General features: G+C 43.4%; 1 protein-coding gene and 1 long non-coding RNA gene across 3 annotated transcripts in view; one reads left to right on the plus strand and one right to left on the minus strand.

Moving 5' to 3' along the window:
* Positions 1–19,498, plus strand: part of LOC127003230 (uncharacterized) — a 79,673-nt gene that overhangs the window by 60,004 nt on the left and 171 nt on the right. Inside the window, exon 3 of one of the 2 annotated variants that reach the window (XR_007757019.1) lies at positions 1,254–1,388. This is a non-coding gene — a long non-coding RNA (uncharacterized LOC127003230). Of the gene's footprint in view, positions 1–1,253; positions 2,718–19,498 lie in introns of those variants that run through there. The other variant, XR_007757018.1, reaches the window with a different exon arrangement.
* LOC127003226 (metaxin-2-like) overlaps positions 2,667–19,498 on the minus strand; it is a 67,972-nt gene continuing 51,140 nt past the window's right edge. Inside the window, exon 7 of the mRNA XM_050869608.1 lies at positions 2,667–3,918. Within this exon, the coding sequence (XP_050725565.1) occupies positions 3,693–3,918 (226 nt within the window). The 3' untranslated portion in view covers positions 2,667–3,692. The remainder of the gene's footprint in view (positions 3,919–19,498) is intronic.

Consider the following 19,498-nt stretch of genomic DNA (forward strand, 5'->3'; position numbering starts at 1 on the left):
ATCATGGCGTCTGCAGAGCGATTATGTTCCCTCGGCCGATCTGTTTCGGCGGTCTTCCTTTAGTTTCTGCTCGTCGTGTGCGTGCTGAGCGTAGCCTTGACACCTCATGAGCCAATATCTTGTTCACAGGAGTGTTCAGAGGAGTGGGAAGCGCGGAAGTTGGAATTTTTGGGGAATCATGAAATTCTAGCCAAATGGTATGTCCAAATCATAATCTGATTTCACAGTTGAGTTATACGGATGATTTTCTACAACTTTAATTCAATGAGATTCATTCCAGAATGAAAAACTACCAAAATTATTTTTTTGAGTTTCACTGCAACTTTGGCTCTCTAGTGTAGGCAGTAAATTTCCTGGTCAAAGATTATAAACTATATTTTTCAGACTCCATTGCAATAAAATGAGCAACTTCAATAAATTTTCCTGTACATCGCACCAGTAAAAACTTGGAATTTTTGGTGAATCCTGAAATTCCAGCCAAATGGTCAGTCCAGATCATAATCTGATTTCTCAGTTGAGTTATACAGATGATTTTCTACAACTTTTATTCAATGAGATTCATTCCTGAATGAAAACACTACAAAAATTTACCAAATTTATTTTTCGAGTTTCACTGCAACTTTGTCTCTCTGTAGGCAGTAAATTTCCGGGTCAAAGATTATAAACTATATTTTTCAGACTCCATCGTGATAAAATGAGCAACTTTTCTTCAATAAATTTTCCTGTATGTTGCACCAGTAAAAACTTGGAATTTTTGGGGAATCATGGAATTCCAACCAAACAGTCAGTCCAAATCATAATCTGATTTCACAGTTGAGTTATGCGGATGATTTTCTACAACTTTTATCCAATGAGATTAATTCTAGAATGAAAAAAAACTACAAAAATTTACCAAAATTATTTATTGCAACTGCAACTTTGGCTCTCTGTAGGCAGTAAATTTCCAGGTTCAAGATTATAAACTATATTTTTCAGACTCCATTGTGATAAAATGAGCAACTTCAATATTTTTTTCTATACATCGCACCAGTAAAAAGTTGGAATTTTTGGGGAATCATGGAATTCCAGCCAAATGAGACAACCTAGAGAGAAATGGATTTCACAGCAGGGTGCGGCAGAAAATTTTCTATAAAAGGTCTTTTATGATTTTTCTCGGTTTCAAAGTGTATTTTCCGATGACTTTTGTGTTCTGGGGGATCTCCCGAGAAAAAGTTTTGTGGTTTGGAGGGGTTAATAGACAACTTTGTTTTCAGGAATCCAGTCGTCCCAAGTCTCCTGCTCAGAATGCAGTTATATCCTTGCTTCTGGAAATACGTGAATTATTATTATTTTCCAAGTGTCACCTCCACTGTCTCGCCCACTCTGCAGTTTCCCCTTGATTGGACTTTGTGAGTATACTGAGAACATATTGTAGGAGACTTGTTAACTGGCTGTTGCCAGATAATGAGCATCATAAGTTGTATGTGTTCAAAGGATGCCACATTATTTTTTTTATTCAATTATTTTATCCATTTGGGCGTAAGAGACTCAATCAAGAAAACACAAGAGGCTAGACTTTGATGGTATGGGCATGTCATGAGGAGTAATGGAGAAAAGAGCACTGGAAGTACAGGGAAGACCCAAGACAAGATAGGACTGCATAGCACCGGATATGAGAGAATGGTCTGAATACTAACATGGCAGGCTATAGAGGCAGGTGGAGGCGGCTCATCAAGAACAGCGACCCCATGTAAAGAAGGCTAATAAAGCTGACAAAGAAAAAGAAAACTCAGTAAAGATCCTCTTTAATGTGAGGTAAGGCTTTGCTAGTTCAGTATTTTTATTTATTTATTATTTTTTTTACGTCTATGCCTATAGCACCGGTAGGCTTGCTTGAGGAGCCTGGATGATATTCGGCCCCAGCCCGTCATGGCGCAGGCAAGTGTTTATAGTGGCACCATCTTCTCTTGGCTCATTCTACCCCCCGGAACTCCTTCTTGATTCACTTTCCCCTAGAGTCCAGGTTGATGGGTGGTCTTCAGGACAGCATGTGGGTAGTTTTAAGCCACTCGGCGGTGACTGAACAATCCGAGGTGGTAGCGTGGGGATTCAAACTCGCGTCGTCCATCACGTGGTGAATGTGGGCCCAGCACGCTACCACTCAGCCATCGCCTATTGTGACTTAGAGAAAGGGATTTGTATTAGTAAATGTTTATTGTAGCAACTTTCTCATCAGAGCCTCCCAAGGATATGTTCCTTTTGGTTTTTATTTACAATATAAGCATACAATCAATACAAATGTCTCTCATAGTATTCTGCTGCCCCTTATTTACAATAAAAGCTCAGTATCTGTACAATGTACACTTTCTTATCAATATACAGAAAACTTCAGTGCCAGTAGGTGCCAAAAGCACATCCAGATCGCATAACAATCAACTAAAGTGATACAAAAAATAGGAGACTGAAAAATATGGCAAAACAGATCAAACTATCATAGAAATACTGACTGATGTGAAATTGAGTTCTTTTTAGTCAGGCATCTTTCAACCATAACCACAGAGTAAATATCATTGATCTGTACCAGTTTTGATGATTAGTTACTAAATTAGCTGCTATGCCCCCCTTTCTCAACTCCTTGACCTTCCTCAAAGGCCAGATATTTAGAAGGCTAATGAAAAGATTGACAATGAAATGTATGTGCCTGTATTTGTGTCCATAAATAGCTTTAATTGTAAATATTATAAAAATAACTGTCTCCAAACTTTTTTTGTGTGGCTATAACACTGCATATATTAAGTGGCCCCCTCATCCAGTATTTGTCTCTGTCTGTTAGGCCCAGTACTGGGTAGGGCTTTCTGGTTGTCACCACCAATACAAGGCAAATACTGGATGAAGGAGCTGCTTATTATATGTACTTTTAAAAACTTTGTGGCACCAAGAAACATTCCTTGACAAAATAATGACTATACAGGGTTATAAGGGAACACTATCTTTCACCAGTAAACTGCTGTGAGTTCACACATATCCACCAGGCACCCTGTATAAAAGTTTAGATAATCTGAATTATTTGCTTAACACGGGTGATATTTCCCACGTCATGAATGTTCATGAATATACTGGAGTTTTTATGGGACTGTTTCTTATGGCCAAAGGGACAGGCATGGAATTGAGTTAGATTGCAATTTCATACACATCATTCTAATTAGTACTGTTTGCAAGTAATAGTACTATGGAAACTTGAGCTTTGGTAGTGAAATAAATTATCATCAAAAGTATAAATCTCTACTGACAATTTCATTTGAATACTTTCTGCTTAGTTTTCCAGTCACGTTTTCCTGAATTGAGTACTAGTTTAAATGGTGTGTGGATATTATAAATAAATACTTATCAACCAGTTCACTGCTGGCACAAATGTAGACACTTATAACCACACATGAATTTAAGAAACCCAACGTTCCTCTTCTCTTATCACAGCCACATCTTCCCAAGGTACAAAGAACTTCACTGTAGGACTTTACATTCCATGGTATTGTAGTCCTACCATCAATGCATTTATCTATATTGTTAAGGTGCTTTAATCTACAGCTAGTTTTTAATCACTTTTCATCAATAATGTGAAAATTGGTCTCCATGTCCAATACAATAGTTTCTATAGAGCAGGGTGTAAGTACTAGTCTTGAATGCATGGGATTTTTTTCACAGTATGTTAGTGACTACATTGGAAGCTGATTCAGGTCTTCTAATTTATCATAATCGCCTTCCCCATTGCCACTGCTGCTTCCACCATTGGTCTTCTCAAAAAAGTCTCGTTCTATCACTTGGCAGAGCTTGACCAGGTTGCTGAAGGAACGAACAATGGTTGCTAGCCGGTTGTCAGGCAGTGGGGTTGTCAGAAGGGTGAAGAGGTGTCCAAACACAAGGGCATCAAGCTCAGTGGGCCTGTAATAAAAAATTCACCTTAATAATTTTAGTGTTCCACAGGCACAAACGAGCTCATCTGATTATCTGAAAGTTTATTTACCAAAAGTTTGGCTCTTAACCCATCGGCTTTGGCTAACCTGACACTGGTAAAGTTGGGTGCATACACTATAGGGAGATGAGCACCACAGCCATGCACAGCTGCACTGCTCACCTCTGTACTGTTGGCTCTTTGAGATAACACGGGTCAATGTGGAGTCTAGAATTGACACAGTTTACCTTCCTCAGATTTCCCCAGGTGCCCATTTACTGACCAACCCAAAAGGGAAGATGAACAGCTGGGTGAACTGAACGCCGTCTGCTTTGGGACCACGGAGTTGTATCCTGGCACACTAACCACTGCTCCACGGAGTGGCTGAGATATGGCTAAATATGGAATGAATATGAGGGTAGCAAAACAGCATGGGGTGTGCATTAGCATGCTCCTCTCATACCCATGTACCCTAGTATTTTTTTTGCACATTGTTACTGGTTTTAAAATAAACTCATTTGTGATGGCTGACATCCAGCCCTAACGCCCCTGCTTTCAACTGACCCGGGAGTGACCTGCTGATTGCCACATGTCACCATGGCCTTCAATTTACTCAAATTTGGGGTGGCACGTGTTTGATTATACTGTACCAACCGAGTGACACTTAACACGTTTGGATATAAATGGCCCTACCAAATTGCATGGGTTAAGGGGAGACTAGGAACGAATTACATAACAAATAGAATAATGACCTTAACCCCTTTCTTACCAGTCTGAAATGTTGTACTTGCAAACAACACGACAATGTCTGCTGTGGAACCAATGTTGTACATGTATACAACATAATTATAATAGGGTGTAAGGAGCCTTTCTGGAAGTTGGTTCAGCATGTATTGGTGAGCACTCATAGCAACTGTGGAGTGACGTCATGCCACCCTCTACGGCACTGTGAGAAGGCATGAATATATGCCAAGTACTTTCATTTGAAATCGTTATCTAATAATTTATAAACATATATTTCATTCTGGGGACATCTGGGAATTATTGCGTCAAACGGAGGCGTTTTGGGTGTTGGTCTCGTACCAGTAACAATAACCCCTAGGCCTACAAAACCATACCATCGGGGTATAAGACACAGGGTGATTTTTCGAATCTTCTTTTTTTTCTTTTAAAGTTCATCCTTTATGGTGGGAAATACAGTAGAGCCCCACTTAGCGCGAGATCAATTAGCGCGAACCGCAATTAGCGCGAGCCACCATCTACCAAGAAAAAAATTAATTAGCGCGAAAGCCTCAGTTAGCGCGAGCAGCCACCACGACTGAATTTTGAAAATTGCGCCAAGCCGCCATGATGCGCGGCACAAGCCGCCATGATGCGCGGCACAAGCCGCCATGATGCGCGGCACAAGCCGCCATGATGCGCGGCACAAGCCGCCATGATGCGCGGCACAAGCCGCCATGATGCGCGGCACAAGCCGCCATGATGCGCGGCACAAGCTGCCATGATGCGCGGCACAAGCCGCCATGATGCGCGGCACAAGCCGCCATGATGCGCGGCACAAGCTGCCATGATGCACGGCACAAGCCGTCATGATGCGCGGCACAAGCCGCCATGATGCGCGGCACAAGCTACCATGATGCGCGGCACAAGCTGCCATGATGCACGGCACAAGCTGTCATGATGCGTGGCACAAGCCGCCATGATGCGCGGCACAAGCCGCCATGATGCGCGGCACAAGCCGCCATGATGCGCGGCACAAGCCGCCATGATGCGCGGCACAAGTCGCCATGATGCGCGGCACAAGCCACCATGATGCGCGGCACAAGCCGCCATGATGCGCGGCACATGCCGCCATGATGCGCGGCACAAGCCGCCATGATGCGCGGCACAAGCCGCCATGATGCGCGGCACATGCCGCCATGATGCGCGGCACAAGCCGCCATGATGCGTGGCACAAGCTGCCATGAGGCGCGGCACAAGCCGCCATGATGCGCGTCACAAGCCGCCAAGATGCGCGTCACAAGCCGCCATGAGGCGCGTCACAAGTCGCCATGAGGCGCGGCACAAGTTGCCATGATGCATGGCACAAGCTGCGAGAGCCCTTACTTTAGCAGACGACACCATGTTGATACAGGGCAAGTGCTTTGTTTACGTTGTGGATGTGGATACGGGCAACTGACCTTGGCCGTGTGACGCATACCCAGAAAATTTGGATTTGCTGGTTGTCCAAGTGTGATACTGCTTTAAGGCAGCGAGGCCGCTGACCGGGTGAGCGCCGGCAATGACGTCATCGGACTCCCAGCGAATCACAAGCGTGTTTTCAGCCAAGTGTAGTTTTTTTTATTTTTAAATGTGATTATTTTCAGTAATTATCAAACCCAAAAGTCAGACCCACGTGTGCACCAAATATATTTTTTCATATTGGTTACTTTATTCAGTTAGCGCGACCGCGTTCATCCACCTAATTCTCGCGCTAAATGGGGCTCTACTGTGCTGTAAGGTGATCCCTCGTCTATTGCTGGGGTTAGGTTCCAGAATCCCCCGCGATAGGCGAAAATTCGCGAAGTAGCGACCTTATATTTATTTTATTATTTGTTTATATTTTAAGGATTTATAAACCCTCCGCACACTCTTATAAACCTTTCCCACACTCTTATAAACACTTACTATACAGGAGGTCCTCGTTTTTTATTTATTTATTTCTTTTTTCTTTTTTTACGTCTCCGCCTATTGCGCCGGTAGGCTTGCTTGAGGGGCCTGGATGGTATTCATCCCCAGCCCGTCATGGCGCAGGCAAGTGTTTATAGTGGCGCCATCTTCTCTTGGCTCATGCTGCCCCCTGGAACTCGTTCTTGATTCTTGGACGGTTTCCTTTAGCGTCCAGGTCAATGGGTAGTCTTCAGGACAGCATGTGGGTAGTTTTAAGCCACTCGGCGGTGACTGAAAAATCCCAGGTGGTAGCGTGGGGATTCGAACTCATGTCGTCCATCACGCGGTGAATGTGGGCCCAGCACGCTACCACTTCAGCCACCGCCTACCCATAACGGGTTATGACTGTCTCGACCTACGATGTTATGTCGTTATGACGCGGTCCCAATAAATGATTCTATAATTCTTGTTTCGACTTTTGACATTTGCTTTGTAAATATGAACTTCGCGCAGGAACTAGTTTGTTGAGCAGGGCGGAAGAATACTCAGACAGGACAATATGAGCGTAGCTCACTTCCTTTATATCACAATTACGTGGATACGGAAGGGGAAAGAGAGGAGAGGGACAGAGTGAGTGATAGAAAAATACAGGTAGAGGATGTAAGAAGAGAGAACAAGGAAAAGGAGTGTAAGAAACTGGGAGAGATAGAGAGGATGAAAACAAGAAGAAAGGAGAAGGGTGTGGGGAGGGGGCGGCAGAAGGGAGAGTCAGGTCAGGGCTTCCCTCAGGACATGACCTGACTCTCACTTCTGCCCCTCCCTCCCCACACCCTTCCCATTTCCCCTTTGTGTGTGTGTGTGTGTGTTCACCTATTTGTATTTACCTATTTGTAGTCTACAGGGCCCAAGCTAAGCTCTAATAGTCCCATCTCCATATCTACATTCATCCAGCCTTTCCTTCATTTGATGGACACTGCTCACCTCCACCACTTCTTCCCGCAAGCTGCTCCAGGTGTTAACACTTCTATGTGGAAAACTATACTTTTTCAAGTCACTCCAACAGGTTCCTTTATTAAATTTCTTTCCATGTCCTCTCAGCCCCCGCATTCTCGCAGTAGAGATCATCTCTATCCACTTTATCAAACTTATTTACCAACTTATACAGCATGATCAGATCTCATCTCTCCCTTCTTTGTTCCAATGTCATCAAGTCCATCTCCTTCAATCTGTCTTCAGACGTCATATTCGAGAGTTCTGGGACCATTTTAGCAGCAATTCTCTGTATTCTTTCCAACTTTCTGATATCCTTCTTTTTGTGAGGCGACCACACAACAGCAGCATGTTCAAGTTTTGGTCTTATCAGTGTTGTTATAATTTTCTTCATCATTTCCTTGTCCATATAATGAAATGATACCCTTATATTTTGCATCATCCTGTAGGTTTCTCCATATAACTTGTTTATATGCTTTTCTGGGGATAGTGTGTGTGTGTGTGTGTGTGTGTGTGTTTATATAATCTAATGGGGAAGGAGAAAACGAGGAAGAGAGTGATATAGTGAGAGATAAGGCTAAAGATAAGAGGGTGTGAGAAAGGAGGAAACAAGGGAAATGAGTGGAGGAAATGGAACGGGAAAGAAGAGAGAGAGAGAGAGAGAGAGAGAGAGAGAGAGAGAGAGAGAGAGAGATTTACAAAGAAAATCAGACCACACAGACCCCATGGTCCAGGCTAGGTGGTCTGTCCTTAAACCCAAGTGATTCTACATTAATCAGATGGCTCCAAAACGTTGCATTGCTACTCTAGTTAATATTAAGTTCAATGAAGTGACGGTCGAGCTTGTATTTAAAGGAGTCAATCGTGTTACATTGGATCACTGAAGGTGGGAGCTTATTCCATTCTAACACTACAACGTTGGTGAAGAAAAATTTGGTGCAGTCTGAATTTACTTTTCTACATTTGAGTTTTATGCCGTTGTTCCTCGTTTGCAAAGTGTCATCGATCATGAACAATTTTGTTCTGTCTACATTCGTGAAACCATTAAGTATTTTAAAACATTCGATCAGTTTTCCTCGGAGGCGGCGTTTCTCAAGAGAGAACATGTTAAGGGTGGAAAGCCTTTCTTTGTAAGATTTGTTGCGCAAGGAAGGAATCATTTTTGTTGCCCGACGCTGAACATCTGATTTAGCAATGTCCTTTGCATGGTGGGGAGACCAAAACTGTATCGCACATTCCAAGTGGGGTCTGACTAAACTATTGTAGAGCGGAAGTATTACATCTTTATTCTTGAATAAAAAGTTTCTTTTAATGAAGCCCAACATTCTGTTCGCTTTATTTGCTGCAGCGATACATTGATGTGAGAATTTGAGGTTTGATGCGATTTTGACCCCCAGGTCCTTAACGCATTGAACGCTTGTGAGTTTAACACCGCGCATTTCGTAATCGAACTTCTTATTCCTTGTTCCAACTTGAAGGACCTGGCACTTGTCTACGTTAAAGGGCATCTCCCATCTATCCGACCAAGCTGAAATTTTGTGCTAATCCTCTTGGAGGCTTTGCCTGTCTTCGTCAGTGAGAACCGAGTTACCAATCTTTGTGTCGTCTGCAAATTTACTAATGCGATTATTGAGTTCAACATCCACATCGTTGATGTAAATAATGAAGAGCCCTGAGGGACGCCACTAGTGACCGGTGCCCACTCTGAGTTAAATCCGTCAATCACCACTCTGTGTTGTCTGTTGCTCAACCAATTCGCGATCCATTGGTTTACTTGACCATCAATACCTATTTGCTTTAATTTATAAAGTAATTTATAATTTGGGACTTTATCAAACGCTTTCTGGAAATCAAGATAGACTACGTCCAATGATTTGGTTACATCATAAACTGAGAAGAGGTCGTTATAAAAGGTCAGTAAGTTTGATAGGCAGGATCTTTTGTTACGGAAGCCATGTTGTGAATCCCCAATTAATGAGTGGCTTTCGAGGTAACTCACAACTTTGTCTCTAATTATGCTCTTAAGTAGCTTACCTACAACTGAAGTTAGACTAATGGGTCGGTAGTTACCTGGTATTTTTTTTTGTCTCCTTTCTTAAAAATCGGTGTCACGTTAGCCTTTTTCCAATCCGAAGGGACGATGCCTTGTCGCAAGGACATACTGAATACGGTAGTGAGGGAGGAGAGTATTTCGCTCTTTGTTTCTTTAAGCAGTATAGGATATACTTTATCGGGTCCGGGACTTTTATTTGTTTTAAGTGATTGGAGAGCTTTAAGGACTTCATCGGTTGTTATTTCAAAATTAGGCAATGCATGCTCGAGATTTACATTAGTACTGGTGCTGGTGGTAGTGGGAGGAAGACTGTTAGTATTAAACACCGAGGAAAAGTAACTGTTTGAGAGGTTTGCAATGTGTTGGCTGTCAGTCACTAGTGCATCGTCGCTGTTTGTTAAAGGTCCAATCCCTCTTCTGATCGCCTTTTTGTTGTTTATGTAACTGAAGAAGGATTTCTGATTATTTTTACAGCTAGCCGCAATATTTTCTTCATATCTACGCTTTGCTTGACATACTAATCTTTATACTCGTCGCCTGGCATCATGGTAAAGTCTAATGTTTTCGGGCGTGCTTTGTTCTTTTTTTAACCCTTTCCTTGCGCGCAGTCTGGACGCGACTATCCCCTCAGGCGCAGTCGGGGAGCCCAATGGGGGGGTTCTTTTAACCTCTGTATCTCAAAAACTATTCATCACAGCTGAAAACCAAAAACACCACTGGAAAGAGGAGGTTCAGATCTACAGGAGTTGGTTATGTATGCCTCTCTTGCGAACGTACATGCACATTCAGGGAGTGTTGAATGTTAACACTTACGTCGGTGCGTGCGGGATGATCAGCCATATTGAGGTAATTGTGGACATCTCTTTATCAGACTCTGGCAAGGGAGTATTGCCAACTGCAATATTTATAACTATTTGGTCAAAGAATTAGTCGGGTGATAGGTGAAGCTATGCAAAAATGCCGCGCTGGGCTGATATGATTTTCCACCAAATTTAATGAAGAACCCAATCAATTGGCAGTCCTGTGTTGTGAGAATTAGTGTTGGAACACTCTCATACGTGGGAGATTTAAGTGCGGCTGGAGCTTGCAGCGAGCGTTTAGCGCCACCAGCAAATACGCCTAACGCCCGCTGAAAGCGTTTAGCAATGAAAGGGTTAACCTGTAAGACAATTTTCTCTCCTTGACTGAGTGTTTAATTTCGCTATTAAACCAAGGTGGGCTTTTATTAGTGTTATTTCGCTTCTCGCACAAGGGGATGAGAGAGAGAGAGAGAGAGAGAGAGAGAGAGAGAGAGAGAGTCAGGTACAGGTGAGGAAAAAGGGAGAGAGAAAAGGTGTGAGTGGGAGGGAAAGAGATTAAGAGAAAAACTGGGAGGGAGGAGAAAGGAAAAGAAGAAAGAAATGAGAAGGAAGGAGAAAAATACGGGGACGGAGAGGGAGAAGTAAGAAAGGAAGTTGGGGAGGAGCGAACCAGGGAAAAGCCTAACGGCGCAATAGGCTGCGACGGAAAAATAAAAAAAAAATAGTTGGGTGACGTAGGTGCTTATTTAGGTGTGTTCCGACTTGCATCGAAAATCGGGTTATGACACTTCGTTAGAAACGGAACTCCGTTGTAAGTCGAGGACCTCCTGTACTCTTAAACACTTTCTACACTCTTAAACCCATGTAATTTTTAAAACAAAAAATTCTATATTTTTTATAGTTTTCATCTTTTTAGGCTAGAAAATGCTTATTTTACTGCAAAAATAATTGAAATAATATATTAATATATAAAAATACCTAAATACTGCAAAATCCCGCAATATAGCTAAAATTCCGCGATACAAAATTAGATGTCTACAATTTAAAAATCTGTGATACAATGAGACTGCGAAAAGTGAACCGCGATATAGCGAGGGATTACTGTATGTCGAATCAGTCTCATGGAGTAGTCGCTGGTTTGACACAGTCATTCTAGTGATACCCCATGATTCTGCATAGACATTTATTACCAATGGCATCAATTTGCCTCTCAAAGTCCCTGTTTAGTGTCCATGTCTCACAGTCATAGCACAGAATAAGACGAAGCACAAGGGATCTTTGTCTTTCTGCACAGGTATCGACAATGCCATATACTCGTGCTGAGCAAGTCCATAACACCTTGGGCCAAGCCAATCTGCCATTAGACATCCTGGTGAGACTCGCTCTTGTTCTGAACTATGCTACCAAGGTATGTGAAATTTTCCGAGATCTCAATGTCCTTGACACATGCACAAACAGACTGTACTGTTTCATCTAGCAAGCCTTCAAACACCTGTACTTTGGTCTTGGCCCAGAAAACCTAAAGTCCCAAGGGCTTCGCCTCCTCGTGCAGTGCCTCGAGAGCCATCACCAAAACCTCCAGCAACTCCGCCTAATTACTGCATCATCGGCAAAAACAAGGTCAGTGACCCTGGTATTGCCCATGGATGCTCCACAATAACTCTGGTCCACAACTGTGCCTAGTACCCAGTCCATACAAGTGTTGAAAAGTGATGGGGCAAGGACACAGCCCTGCCTCACTCCCTCATTCACAGGAAAGAAGCTGGACAAGCCCCCCCACACTTCACAGCACTCTCTGTCCCAGAATACAGACCAGTCAGCAAACCAATAGTCCTCGCAGGAATCCCACAGAGTCGCAGAAGATTTCAGTGAGTCTTGCGATGCACTGAGTCAAACGCCTTCTTGAGATCGACATAGGTTGCAAGCATCCCCTGTTGAAACTCACGTCAGCGCTCCACCAGTATGCGAAGCTCTAGGATATGATCAGTTGTCGACCTACCGGGTGTGAACCCAGACTGGTCAGGTCTCTGCATCTTCAGTAGCTGGCTGCAAATTTGCATCAGCAATAGCAATTGGGCAAGCATCTTGCCTGGCACACTTGAGCAGTGTAATACCACGGTAGTTGTTGCAGTCCTGTTGGTCTCCTTTCCCTTTCCAGATAGGGACAACCAACCTCCTCTTCCAGTCAGGAGGAATGGTACCAGATTGCCATACGGCAGTCAAGACCGCATGCAACCCACGGATCATGGCCTCACCTTCAGCTTTGAGCAACTCTGCACTGATTTTACAGATGCCAGGTGCCTTTCCACCCCTCAACTTTGCCACACCCTCTCTGACCTCATCAAGAGAGGGCGGGCTTTCGTCGATGGGTGGATCAGCATCCACCACCTGCAACTCAGCCACTGGAAGCTGCCCACTCGGAGGGTCCCCCGTGTACAATTGCTCAAAGTACTCAGTCCAACGAGGCCTCTGCCCATCCATGTCTGACACGAGGCAGCCGTCAGCTGTTCGGATAGCACTCACATGAGGGAGACTTGGAGCAGAGCTTCTTCCGGGTTCGGTAAGCAGGTCGGAGGTCATTTGCATTTAAATGACCCTTGACTTCCTCAGCAAGACTCCTGACATACCTTTCCTTGTCTCTCCTCAGGAGAGCTCTAGTCCTATGCGACAGAGCCCCATATTGGTCCTGGTTCCCAGCAAGTCTGGCAGCACTACTCTCAATATTCTCCAGCGTCTCCACCGAGGCAAAGCTTCTCCTAAATCCTTCCTCCTCACCAGCATCATATACTCATTAACTGGAGTAAGCTGAACAATAGAGTACGGCAATTGGCTAGAAATGGCTACAGCTACTCCTTTGAGACATATAACCCCTACTACTGATCTTTCCATCACCAGGTCTCTTCGTCTCAGAGAGCCCCATTATGTCCACTCTCAGCCTCCCAAGTTCAGCTGACAGATAGGGTAGTCGCTGACCCTCAGAGAGTCTCAGGATGTTCCAGGCACCCACATGGAGAGCCTGCCAGAGGTTAATACTGGACCTGGTTTGACAAGCTTGTCTTGTCTGCACCACCCTGGCAGTCTCCAAGAAAAGGGGCTGGGTGCAACTGGCAGGGCAGTGGTGCTCTCCTACCCCCTCGCAAACCTGTCAGAGTACTGGATATGTCTTGAAGAAGAATTTACATTTTTATGCCCCCACCCACCACAGAGCCCTACAAGGGGAGGCTAATTGTTCAGCCTCTTAGTTCAACAGCCCCAGGGGTAGCAGAAGAGTATGTGTGGCTCCCATCTGATACAGTGGTGGCCACATGGCTCTTGGTCATGCAGACTAGCAGATTCACCTCTCTGAGCCAGGAGAGGCCGCTCGTCTTGGCCAGAATAAGGGACCAGAGAGGCAAGTTGCTAGCCGCAGCACACAACTACGATATTGCTCAACCTTCATGACTCCTGCCTCCCAGCCTTACAGGGCGGTGGCTGAACAGATAGCAAGACGGCCCCGCGTTCAGGAGGACGCGAGTTCAATCCCCGACCGGTGCCACCAAGCTGGGATTTTTCAGCCGCCGCCGAGTGGCTTAAAACTACCCACATGCTGTCCAGAAGTCCACCTATCAACCTGGACTCTAGATTCTAGGATTAAAGATGAGCTCTGGGAGGGCAGCATGAGCCAATGCAAGATGATGCCACTATAAACACTCGCCTGCGCCAGAACGGGCTGGGCCGACCATCAGGACCCACCGGGAAGAAGCCTTGGACCGACCATCAGGATCCACCGGGAAGAAGCCTACCAGCCCAATAGGCCAAGACGTAAAAAAAAAAAAAAAAAAAAAAAAAATAAAAAAATAAAAAAAAAAAATGGTAATCATGTGGGAAGACTAAGGTTAAGGGCATGCTAACCAATCCTCAGGGTTTGGCACGTCCAATGGAGAGAAGCATTATTCAGGAAGAGGGAAAGAAGGATACAGCTCGGGGTGGTTGAGTGTGCTGCATTACTTGTTCAGTTAGACCTGCTCCTATCAACCAGAGTAACCTCAACCACAAGTGATTGCAGTTGGCTTTAGGTGTATTTAGCTAACTCCTTAAGACTAGTCTCATTGCTCATGCCAGACCAGTAGTAGGTGTACCTCTAGTACTAGGCCTCCTTGTCTTCAGAGTCCCACTCTATCCACCCTCAGCCTTCTGAACTCAGTTGCTAGGTAAGGCAGTCAGTGATTCTCTGAGAGGTTCAGGACAGTATACCACACTTGGAACCCTCTGATGGTTAATCCCAGGCCTAATTTTGTCAGTGGGCACTGCATCTGCACCAACCTGACCACCCTCAAAACACTGAAGAGATAGGGAGCCCTCCCCAATTTCAGACAGAAAGGTTTCGTAGGCTAGGCCAAGCAGCAGACGCAACAGGCTCACTCAATGCATCCACATTGAGTGAGCCCACTAACTGGATTGAGGTAAGAACATAAGCCTCAATACTGCCCTCTACTTCTTTTCTTGATTGTAGCAGAGTTGGTTTTATAGGAAGGTTAGGGGTTGGACTGACTGCTAGTTGTGGGTTGGGACACAAGACCCCTGGCAACCCAGAAGTAAAAGATCTTAAATCAGTGAAGTTTTATTAAATTCATTCATTCATTCATCTTTGACACCTGCTCCTAGGAGCTCCTACCAGGGGATGGCCACGGCAGAAGAGTTTCCGTCTCTCTCTATCCAGACACTCCCTCCTTGCCTGCTCAAAGTTTCTCAAGGATCTTTCCCCCCTCTCCCTGACATACTCCTGCACCCTATCTCTTCATTTCACTGGAGGTCGTCCTCTTGCATTCCCTCCCTCTATCTCACTCACATACACCCTCCTGGTCATCTTACACTCCTCCATTCGCTCCATGTGGCCAAACCACTTTAAAGTCTGTCGCTTCACTTCTTCCATCACTCCACACTTCTTCCCTTCACCCACGTGACATTCCAAAACGCTCATACTTTAATGTCATTACTCATTCCATCCATTCTACTCACACCACATGCACTCTAGACTTCTGACTTTCATTCCAGGTCCATGTTTCGCTTGCATATGTGAGGGTTGGTACTATTACTGTATTTCTCAGATCCCTCTTTACCTCCATGCTCGCACTTCTGCCATTCATGATACGTCCCAAAGACCCTACCACCCTTCTTCCTTGCAGTGCCCTTTCTCTTGTCTCTCCTTCTGTACCACCATGTTTACACATAACTGATCCAAGGTACTTAAACTCATTAACCTCCTCCATTTCTTCACCATTCAAAATTATTTTGGATTCTTTTTCACATTCAAATCCCACTCTATATGGGCATACAAAATCCACAACCTCACTTCTACTCCGCTCACAAACCATCACTTTACTTTTGTTGACATTTACGGTACTTTCAGCTTTCTCCTTTTATATGCACTGTTAAAAACACTGACCAAATTTTGTAAGTCACTCATTTTCTGCAATGAGCATTGTGTCATCAGCAAATAAGATTGAATTCAGCACCCATTTCCTTACCTCAGCGTACATTTTTACTCCAACTTTCCCAACTTTGCCCTTCACTTCTCTCAAAACACCATCCATATAAATATTGAACAACCATGGTGACATGACACACCCCTGCCTCAAGCCCACTTTTATCTCAAAATGTTAACTTGTTTCTCCACTAATTTTGACACATGCGGATGCATCCTCATAAAGACTTTATTGCATTAAGCAGTTTTCCTCACACACCATATATCTTTAAAACGTCCCACAATGCCAGCCAATTGACTGTCATAAGCTTTTTCTAGATCCATGAAGGCAGCGTATATAGTTTTTTTCCCTTTGCTAATATTTTTTCTACTACCATCCCAAAGGAAAATATCTGATCCACACATCCCCTTCCCTTCCTAAAGCCTCCTTGTTCTTCACTGATTTTCTCTTCTGTAAGTCTTTGCACCCTCTCTATTATGACTTTTCCATATACCTATCCGGGTTTACTCAGCAGACTTGTACCTCTATTGCTCCCACACTCCCCTCTCTTGCCCTTCCCCTTCCCCTTGTAAACTGGGACAATGATGCCTTTTGTCCAGTCTGCTGGCTCATGCCACTTCACATATCTTGACCATCCATTTAGTAACTACATCTCCTCCACACTTCAACATTTCTGTTGTACATTAGAGAAACTGTATTAACACAGTGAAAAACATCCCAAATGAACACCACTGAGTGCCAGGATTCGAACCCGGGGCTTCTGACTAGAAGTCAGGGCAGCATACCGACCAGACCACCGATGGGCTAAAATGTTACCACGCCAGAGGCCACTTCTGCGCCTCTGGCGCGGTAACCTTTTAGCCCATTGGTGGTCTGGTCGGTATGCTGCCCTGACTTCTAGTCAGAAGGCCCAGGTTCGAATCCTGGCACTCAGTGGTGTTCATTTGGGATTTCTGTTGTAATTCCATCAATTCCTGCTGCCTTTCCATTTTTTAATCTTTTTATTGCTTGATTTACTTCTTCATATGTTATACCTCCTTCTTTATATACTCCTTCTCTACCTCCACTCAAAATTACTGCTGTTACAACCGCTGAACCTCCAGGTTCAAAATTCATAAGTTTTTGAAACATTCTCTCCATCTCTCTTTCACAGCTTCCCCGTCTTTCAACATCTTTCCATTTTCATCCATAACTTCTTTTATTTTACTTGGGGAGATATTTTCTGCATTTCTTTCGTTCTTTACTTTTCTCCAACATGATTTTGTTTCCTTTATATTTTTATCGGCATTGCAGACGCCGATCAACAGATTGTCCATCTTCTTGTTGTTCTCTTCAAGTTGTTTTCCTGGCTTACCCATGCATTGTAGACATGACATTGTATACTAACATTTGTTAGCCCTGATGAACCCTATAATATGGCATTATGAACAGTCTTTTTTTATTTATTTATTTATTTTTTTTTTTTACGTCTTGGCCTGTGGCGCCAGTAGGCCTTCATAGTAGGGCCTGATGGTCAGCCCCAGCCTGTTGTGGCACATGCAAGTGTTTATAGTGTCGCCATCTTTACTTTTCAGCATTTTCCATTATTTTACCCCTAGTTGCACAATATAAATTGGTTGGAGGGTCATGCGATGCCGATCTAGCACAGTTTTTGTGCTATTAACACTTGTTCACTTAGTCTTTTTCCAAAGTCTTCATCAACTCTCTTCTTATTTTCTTTATTGCTTGTTTTAATTTCCCTTTGCATTCTCTATATTTCTTTTTCCTTTCCCTTTTTACTTGCTCAGCCACATTTCTTTCTTGAGTTTTCTTAAAAAGTTCCCTTTTCTCTTTTACTATCCTCCTTATCTCTTCTGTTCACCATGAATTTCCTCATTTTTTTCCGTCCCTCACCACTTTCATCCCTAACACTTTTTTTGTTGTAGTTAACATTACTTCTTCAAATGTTCCAAAAACTTTTTCAATATCTATACTATCTTTTACACTTTCCCATTTTTCACTTAAGGCCTCTGCCATTTCACGTTTATACTCATCTTTTATTTCTTTTTCCTGTAACTTTTCTATCTTCAATATTTCCTTTTTTACTTCACCTTTCTTTTCAAACACCCACTTTTCCTTCAGCCTTAATTTTGCCAGCACTGCAAGATGGTCAGAGTCATCGAACATTCCTCTTACTACCTTCGCATCACACATATCCTTTCTAAGTCTTCCATCTACTGCCACATAATCAATCAATCCTTTCTGCTCATTATCTTCTTCCCCTTCTCCATGTGTATCGGTGGATATTCTTGTGCTGAAAGAAAGTGTTCGCTAGGAACAGCCCCCTCTCAGCACAGACGTCTACCAGCCACTCTCCATTTTCATTCTTCCCAGGTATCCCCCATTTTCTCACCCACTTAAGCATTCATATCTCCCATCATAATAAGTTTCCTTTCTTTCTCAAAACTCTTCAAACATGCATTCACTTCCTCCCAAAAAGCTTCCCTTTCCCTCAGTCCTTTTTTACTTTTCACATTTACTGGTGCATAAATACACACACCCATGCATACTTTACTAAACCTACTTTTCCTTTCACTCACACAATTCTCCCTTCCAGCCATAATCAGTCACACTATTCCACACTCTTTCAGACATCACAATACCACATCCTTCCTTACTCCTGACTTTATACTTCTCATCCATCCCCGTCCATACAATCCCCCCAGGCACACCCTCCCACATACTCTCCTACCATCACTCATACTAGTTCCTCTAATATGCGTTTCACTCACTCTCAACACATCTACTCTTCCATTCACAAAATTTTCAATCATCACTCTCCTCTTTTCCTCATCACCTAATCCATTCACATTAATAGACACCAGTCTCATGCACTCCTTTCTCTTCTGCCGCATTCTGGCCATTGTTCCTGCCTCTAAAACTTTTGATAAAAGTAATAGAGGCCACCAATGGGTGGCCAGAATTTTATTAAATTCTATTGATAAAATATGCACACATTTTCTATGGATTTTCAACCAAATCTTCTCTTGCTAATTAGGATTTCATACAAAGCAAGACCACAGAAGAATTAGTCAGATTGAAGCCATTTAACATTCTGCATTGTGTTGTCCTGGGATGCCTCACTTCACTCTCCCTCAAGGAGCACCTGAAATGCCTTTTGATCACACCAGATCCTAATGAGATGTTACTACACCATATTAATGAATTATTATAATTACTGTTTACTTTTAGTCAATGGCATAGCTACTGGGGAGCCTGGGGGGGTTTGCCTCAACTTGGGGCCCCTAGAAAAATATGAGGAAGAAAAAAAATCAATGAAATGTATCAAACTGTAGATTCTGTGTAGGTATCAGGCCCCCAAAGTTACTTAGCCCCTCCTTCCCTAGGGCCACACTGTATGCAGACTCTCTAGTTATGTTACTTCAGTTAACTATTTGTGGCGATATATAAATAAAAATTTATGTACAATATGCTTGCAATATTTTCATATGTTGAGGGATACATAAATATGCTAAATATCCTTCACTGCTCTGATAATGCATAGGCCTACATGAAAAGTAGAGTTCTTTATAGATATCAAACTATATTACTTCTTGGGAGGAGCATTCCATTA

Source organism: Eriocheir sinensis, chromosome 25 (genome assembly GCF_024679095.1).
Source record: "Eriocheir sinensis breed Jianghai 21 chromosome 25, ASM2467909v1, whole genome shotgun sequence".
Taxonomy (NCBI): Eukaryota; Metazoa; Arthropoda; class Malacostraca; order Decapoda; family Varunidae; genus Eriocheir; species Eriocheir sinensis.